A 7,522-nucleotide genomic window follows, 5' to 3' on the forward strand; every position below is an offset into this window, starting at 1 on the left:
ACACCCGGGCTCCGATGTAGCGCGTCGTTAGTAGAGGATGCCTCAACGTTTATATCATTTTTATTTTAAATAAAATAAAATAAAATAAAATATAAAAGAAAAGGTTTTCATTCCATGCATCCACTCCTAAGATTAGAGAGGGACTGAATTTTTTATAAATGATTTATTTTAAAATAAATCATTATAGATTGAGTCAGGAAATTAAAAGGACGTAGATATGCTGGCCATGGACTTGGATTGTGGAACCAAGAGCCTTGATCACCTGCCTTCACATACAGAAAAACCTGTTCATCCAAGAGGACATAACAGGAGATAAAGAAATTTTGAGAGAAAATATCCAAGCAATAATAACCTTCATACAGTTCATTATAGCTAAGAAAAACACATTGCTGGGATCGAGATTCTAGATTGTGTTTTGAGTATGGCTGTAGTCACAATCACAAAGGCATAACAAAAAATTGTAAGCTCATGGCAATCAGGAGCTTTAGCAAACAATCTTTCATATGGTAAGATCAGATAATTAATTAAGTACACGGTGGTATCAAAAGTATAATTCCAAAATTTTATTGGCACAAATGCATGATTAAAAAGAGTGAGGCCTGTTTTAACAATACGTCGAGGTTTGCGAGAAACTTATTTTACAATTGTTTAACGTTTTGGTAAAATTTGGATAATGACAAACCCAATTGGGATTTCGCCAAGTGAGGAATGAAATGGATCGAGAGAGTGAAGTGGACCAGTAGTCTACCAGGATCTTGTCATGGCCTTAGATGGGTCTGCTAAATCGTGGGCCTTTTCTATGCAAGGCAGATATTTTGTTGGGCTACCTTATAGCTCCTGATCTGAAAGTTTTCATCTTTCCGTAGGGTTTGATCATTCTCCCTCTTTCCCCCCAATCCTTTTATCTAATTCAGACGATTTCTGGACATTGGATTTCATTCAAGCTACTTTAGGGAGGTATTACCCATCTCTGACAGCTGTTCTTTCTACTTCTTGTTGTTTATAATCAGCACAAATTTTGGATTGATTAGGTCTCTCTGTGCATGTTTAAGTTTGGCATGAGAAAATCTTTAGGCTTTTTCTCGTCTCCCTCTTTAATTTCTTTCTGTCAATTTAAGTTCTTAAATTAAGAATTGCATCGCAATATATAGGGTTGATTTTGCGTTCTCCGGAACGACATTAGAAGTTAATGAATGCTACTAATTTTTTTTTTCTTTACTTTTTTTCATTACATTGGAAAGGAAATTTTTTCTTTACTTTGGTATTTCGTAAGTTCTTCTAACAATAACTGCAGTTGTAACTCTTGAACTAAACTTTTCAATAATCTTTACCATGGGGATATGCTTGACAAATTTGGATGATCTTAGGTCTGGAAATTTTAGAGAATGCACTCAAATTGGAATAATAGGGTGCATAGTTTAGCTACAGTTCATTGGATATATACATGCATATATTGTTCTCTTTTCTTAAATACCAAATGGAATGGGTTTTGAATATTCTGGCAGTTTTTTATAATTTGGCAATTTGGGTTTATGAATTGTACTATGGTTTACGTTAATGACCATTTCAGCTTTAGGTTTATGGGTTTGCTCAGGAGTAGTCGGTCAGCATTGTCGTACGTGGTGGCAATTCGAGTTTGTCAATTACCTTTGTTCAACAAAGTGTGTCATCCTAGAGTTTATGTTTCCACATCTTGAGCTTGATCTAAAGTCATCTTTTTATTTTTCTCTATTTCTAGAACTGCATAATATCGCCTAACTTTTAGTTAGGCAGGTTCATGTTAGATTTTGATTACTTTCACTAATTTTGCCATGTTTGAGTGGTGTAATTCCATCATGTTTAAGATCATCACCCATGATTTAGTTATATTCTTAGGTTTTGTTTTATAATCATGTTGATGGTGAATGATATGAAACAAAGGTTTTCTTTGTCTTTATAAATTTAAAACATATTCATTTGATGTTAATTTTCTTTTAGGTATTTGAACGAGAGTAGGTGATGTAGGAAATACTAGGGATTGTAGGATTACCTGTTTTAAGAAGTTTATTCAAGAATTTGTGATTCCTAATTAGTATTGGATTTAGGGCTAATAAAATCGAGAATGTGTCTCTCTACCAATTGAGAATTAGTTTCTTACTCTCTTGTGCCCCTTTATTTTATAGTAGAAATCTTCAATCAAGCCATCATCATGTTTTATGAAATAGCATTGGGGTTGCCGGTTGGGCCAACTTGATTTTGGCTAGCATCATTGTTAAGACACAAGGATTTTGACTCGGTGGATGTAATTTTTACGTTCTTGGTTTTGATTTGCAAAAATAGATTTGAGCTGACTGGGATGAACAGAAATTGGGGTGCCATATTTATCATTACAATTTAATAAATTTTTGCTATTATGGCAGTATATGCAATGAATAGAAATGTGTCGTTATCAGCCCTGGGAAGTTGATTCATCACAAGTTGAAGATTCTACACATGCGGGAAATGGCATGGAACGTGTAGATGCAAGGTGGGAGACACAGATGGCAATGTTGGAGGCACGGATTGCAAATGTTGAAGCTCGGGTGGAAAGGCTTGAGGCGAGGATGTTGTATTTGCAAAAGGGAATGCGTATAGTATGTGGGTTGTTTTTGGTTACTCTTGCATATGCTATATGCAAATGAATGGGATTGTGACTAATTGGTTTTAGGCTTCTAATTGGGTTACTCACAATTAGATGCGTACTTTAAAAGTTCTTTGTATAAAATTCAGATTTTTCATGCTAAGATGAAAATACGATGGCCATTTTTGTGATGCTGTTGTTGACATTTAAAAGATAATGATGCAGTTTGAGAAATGCCAAATTGAGTGAATAATGCTCTGCCTGAGATGAGAGAGTATTTAGCTTGTCTTTAGCCTGGGATTGTGATTGTAGATTGTTCATTTTAAAGACTGAATCATAAGAAGCTATTTGACTCATCATGGGTGATAGAACCTAACCTAAACCTGGCATGGATATATTATTGCTTATATTAGAAGGTAACTTGGGATTGTAACATTCAGTATGTTGTTTGTGAAAATAACTTGTGCTGATCATATGGCAAAAGTTGAAGCTAGGCAGAACAATGCCCTTACAGTTCAGGATCTAAAGATTCTTAACCCTTCTGATTTTCCTGAGAGTTATTCGAGGACTGATAAGACAAAATTGCGAGGTAAAGTTGTCCCTTATGACACCCATTAAACTGTATGACATGTGCTAAAATTGCTATAAAGACAACCTGAGCACCTTCAGCTACCAGTCCAATCAATAACCAAAATTAAAAAACATGTATTCTTGCAAATCAAGTGAATAGCAAGGATTCAGTTTATGATAATCCATCGATGATGCATGTGGGAAACCAATTACCAATGGAGTTGCAGAATAGTGGATACGATACATCAATTACAGAAATTAAAAAGGTATTTATGGCTTTGAAGACCAAGAAGGCAATTACAGAAGTCAAAAAGTGTCCATGTCGCTGAGGATGAAGAATTTGAATCATTCTAGATCAATTATCCCGAAATTGGAGAGAAGGATCTTTACTTGATCAACAAAGTCTGAGCCTGTAGCATACTCTGTTAGCATCCCAACAGCAAAACCAAACATTGCCCATCTGTTTGGCCACAAAAAAAGGACACATCAAATCAAAAGGGCTTATTATGCTCATCAAACTATTGCTCAACATAAGCTAACTTGATCTAAGAATGTGAAATTCAGCAAAGCTAAACAAGTAGCTAAGAGAGGAACTACGAAGATTTACTTTAGGATACAAGGCGATTGATCATAAAACGTTCATTTTCTAAAAATCCTCAACTGCATTTCATGGCAGATTCTTACCTATCCAGTCCATATATAGAAACATTCAATTCTCATATTTTAGAAGAAGCAAAATGATGTGCCAGAGTGAATTTCTTTTATTACAAAAAATGACTTTATTTATGTCAGTAGATGACCAATTGTTACTGGTTCGCATAAACCTCACAAAGAATTTATGTTCTAAATTTACAACCACAGGCAGAAACTACTATAAATCTTTGTGATAGAATAGGGTTCCTACCACCCAGGTAGTACAATGGATGGTAATATCACTTTAGTTTCTCTTGAGGACAAACAATGATCATGACAGCGTCCAAAGTCATTAGTAAGTACTTCCTCGCTTTGGACTTCACTTAGAAGAGGATGGGCAACCAGACAATTTGGTTGATGTTCTTAGAATTCATCTTCATTTTGAATCATTTATCCCAACAATGGATTTAAGCTATGTAGGAGATCCATCACTAATGAAACAATGCAAAAAGGCAACACAGATTAAATAATTGCAAAAATTCACGCCACGACAGGGAAGCCATAAATTAATCAGCTATCAGAAACAACATGTTGGTTTAAATTTCTAAATTTAATCCATTACTGTGCATTCAATCATAAAACTTTGTCCTTTATTGAAATAAATCCTGGTTCTGGCACAGATAATTGCGAAGGAAATAACCAATCAAATTCAGTCTCTCTGTTGACCCTTCTGAGTTCGATCTTAAAAGGTTAGAATCCTAAAACAGAGGTTTCCTTACAGAAGACCCAAATCAGGAAGTCAGAGTCCGCTATCCTTTCAGAAAGTAATGTATTTTTGTTAGTCCATAACTCTAAAATACTAAAGGGTTTGAGCACAACTGCTATACTTCTAGGATTTTTATAATGGCGTATTGCTGCCTCGAGAGTCACTAACAGTTACTAAGAGAGGAATAAAGCCTAGAAAAGAACAGCAATGGAATGAGATGGTAGCAGGAGGAAAGAGCAAACTGCTGCCATGCAGAAGGTACATAAAAGGGTGCAAAATGCAAATTGCCCCAGAAGAGAAGGAGGAGAACAAAAGTGAGGTGAGGTTTGGGAGCTGCCTGCCACTAATTACATTGATATCTAGTGGACAATGGTTAGGGGACGCACTGTCTAAAATTGAGTGAAAAAAGTTTTTGAGTTCATGAATAAGTTTCAGGATTGCTTCCTAGGGCTTGGGATTTTGGTTGAAACTAGCTGTGCTGGTACATATTATGGCAGAGCTCATATCAATTGTTTTCCTTCTATTTTGTGAATCACACAAATCGAATGAGAAGCAATTCAATTTTAACAATTAAAATATGAGAAAAAAAATTACCAAAAGCCCCAAAATCCACAATAAATCTTAGCTTAGCTAAGCTCAATCCAACTAATTAATCCACATAAACCCAGATAACAAAACTTGATTTTAAATGGTATTACCTCCCATTTGCAATCTCATTCTTGCTAAGGAATCCAAAGAAAGGACCCTCATCTGACTCCTCAAGTTTCTTTTGCTTAAAATACTCCTGAAGCTCCTTACCCTTTTGCCTCTGAAACTCTAAAGTGATCACATTCTTATCCTCCAAAGCCACCTGAGCAGCCGGCTTGGGTGGTGGAACAACCGTAGAAGATGGTGAAGAAGGAGGGACAGGCTTCAAAGGAGGTGAAGGAGATGGTGGAGAGGGTTCTCTAAGAGGAGGAGCCACAGGTCTCCTTATAGGTCCCTCAGCTTGAGAGCTCCTGATGGTCACAGCACAAGGCTTTACAGTTGTGGAAAATCTAAAACAAGAGGAAGTGGAGGAGGTTGCTGATGAAGAGGAAGATGAAGGAGAGGAGCATGATGATGATGGGTTAGGGATTCTGATGCATGGAATTGAGGATGCCACTGTCATCTTCCTCTTTCTCTCCTGTTTCTCTCTCCAAATCTTATCTTAAGTCTGTTTTTAGGGGGTTTTGGGTATGTGGGTGTTATCAAAATCAGAAGACGTGTGTGTGGATAAGGTGCGGCCAACCGCGGAGATGGTACAAAGTTAGCTTTGTCCGTCTATTGCAGGAGAGATGATCTTGGCGTCTTGCAGCCTCTAAAATTTTGCGTGTGAACTGTGAAGTTTGAACAAATACAATCCCCATGAAACTTTTTAAAATTACATGGAGGGTCTAGGATAGGAGTGGCAATTTCGCGACTCGAATACGAATGTGATCAACACAAATAAGACTTGATTAATAAATCGTATAAAAAATTTGAATATAAATATGACTTTTTTTTTTATGCGAGGTACAACATAATCTACACAATTCAATATAATTCATTTAATATACTTTAACACGGTCGTCGCTTTTAATTTTTATAAAATAATATATTACATACAATTTACATATTTTAATCATGCATAAATAATTATAAAATAATATTTTTAATTTATTATATAAATTTATAAATTAAATTAATTTTAATAATAAAAAATTAATTATTATAAAATAAGAAATTTCTAATGTAGTAAATAATTAAGGTTATATTTACTAATTTTATTTTTTAATAATGTATTTATAAGTTAGTGGGTTAAAACGATTGATGAGTTAAAATGAATTAACAAATAAAAAAAAGTTGGCGATTTACATTGATGCCCAAAATATGTCCAAGAGGGGGTGAATTGGACTTTAAAATAATTTTTTGATTATTACTCAAAACCTTTAAAAAATTATAGTTTGGTTCAACCTAATTTTCTATTGTGAAATATGTGCAATATTGCTCAATTGATAAATTGATACAAAGTTGACTCATAAGCATTCAGTATACTGATCTAACAGGATATATTGGCATTCAGTAAGAATTTCAGTAATCTGAATAAAATCACAGCACAACAAACAGAACAGTAAACAGAATATATCAGTTGACAGCAGATATAGCAGTAGTCAAATTATATCAGATATCAACAGATTCAACAGTAAACAGAATTTCTCAGTTTGTAGCAATGTTGACAGAAAACAATATCAATTTTCAACTCAGCAAAAAATACTTCAATCCAAAAATAAAAATGCATAAATTTAAAGAGTAAGAGTTGAGAGAATTGAACACTGAATTTTTATAGTGGTTCGGCTCAACTAGCCTACATCCACTCTCTCAAAGATTCCACTTTGAGTATTCACTCCACTATTATTCTCTTTTAAAGGTAAGAGACAAAAGCCCTTTACAAATCTTCTCACTAAAGCTTTTACAAGTAGCTTCACACTTTTACCAAGTGTTATCACAAACACTTTTCACAATCAAGCTTCAATAGGTGCTTGAATAACATCTCATAAATGCTAAAAAAGTATTTAAAACTCAATCTCACTCAATACAACAGAATCTATAAAGAAGAGATGAGTAGGTAAGCCAATGATGAGCAATAAAACCAATTTAGAGCACTTTAAATGAAAGCTTTAATGATCTTAAAAGGTTAGGAATAGTAAAGAGACTTTCATTAAGTGCAAAATGGCCAAGAGTAAGTGTATTTATAGCTTTGGACTTCTGACCGTTTGAGAACTCATTTGAACGTTGCAATTTCAAATTTCAAGAAAATAGCCGTTATTTTTTCGTTTTCTGTGATGTTGTACAGAGTTTAGTCAATTAACAAACCAGCTAGCATACCAGACTTAGTAGCAAACTAGTTAGCATATCAGGAAAACTTTTTTGCATAACTTTGAAAACTTTAAGAC

General features: G+C 34.6%; 1 protein-coding gene and 1 long non-coding RNA gene across 2 annotated transcripts; one reads left to right on the forward strand and one right to left on the reverse strand.

Moving 5' to 3' along the window:
* Nucleotides 1-283: 283 nt before the first annotated feature.
* On the forward strand, nt 284-2,833 carry LOC110633987 (uncharacterized). Its single transcript, XR_002490926.2, has 2 exons — nt 284-957; nt 2,400-2,833. It is a non-coding gene; the product is annotated as an uncharacterized LOC110633987 (long non-coding RNA).
* A 451-nt stretch (nt 2,834-3,284) lies between these two features.
* LOC110633986 (light-harvesting complex-like protein OHP2, chloroplastic) lies at nt 3,285-5,828 on the reverse strand. Its single transcript, XM_021782844.2, has 2 exons — nt 5,267-5,828; nt 3,285-3,629 (listed from the first exon to the last, which is right to left on the reverse strand). The coding sequence occupies exons 1-2, from the start codon at nt 5,716-5,718 to the stop codon at nt 3,515-3,517; spliced, it is 567 nt and encodes a 188-aa protein (XP_021638536.2). The 5' UTR covers nt 5,719-5,828; the 3' UTR covers nt 3,285-3,514.
* Nucleotides 5,829-7,522: the final 1,694 nt, after the last annotated feature.

This window comes from Hevea brasiliensis, chromosome 12, assembly GCF_030052815.1.
Source record: "Hevea brasiliensis isolate MT/VB/25A 57/8 chromosome 12, ASM3005281v1, whole genome shotgun sequence".
Taxonomy (NCBI): domain Eukaryota; kingdom Viridiplantae; phylum Streptophyta; class Magnoliopsida; order Malpighiales; family Euphorbiaceae; genus Hevea; species Hevea brasiliensis.

Bases quoted from the DNA above. Each gene is read 5' to 3' on its own strand.
- LOC110633986 (XM_021782844.2), bottom strand. From the start codon at position 5,718: ATGACAGTGGCATCCTCAATTCCATGCATCAGAATCCCTAACCCATCA. The intron at 3,630-5,266 runs GTAATACCATTT...GTGGCCAAACAG, and splicing joins AATGAGATTGCAAATGGGAG to ATGGGCAATGTTTGGTTTTG.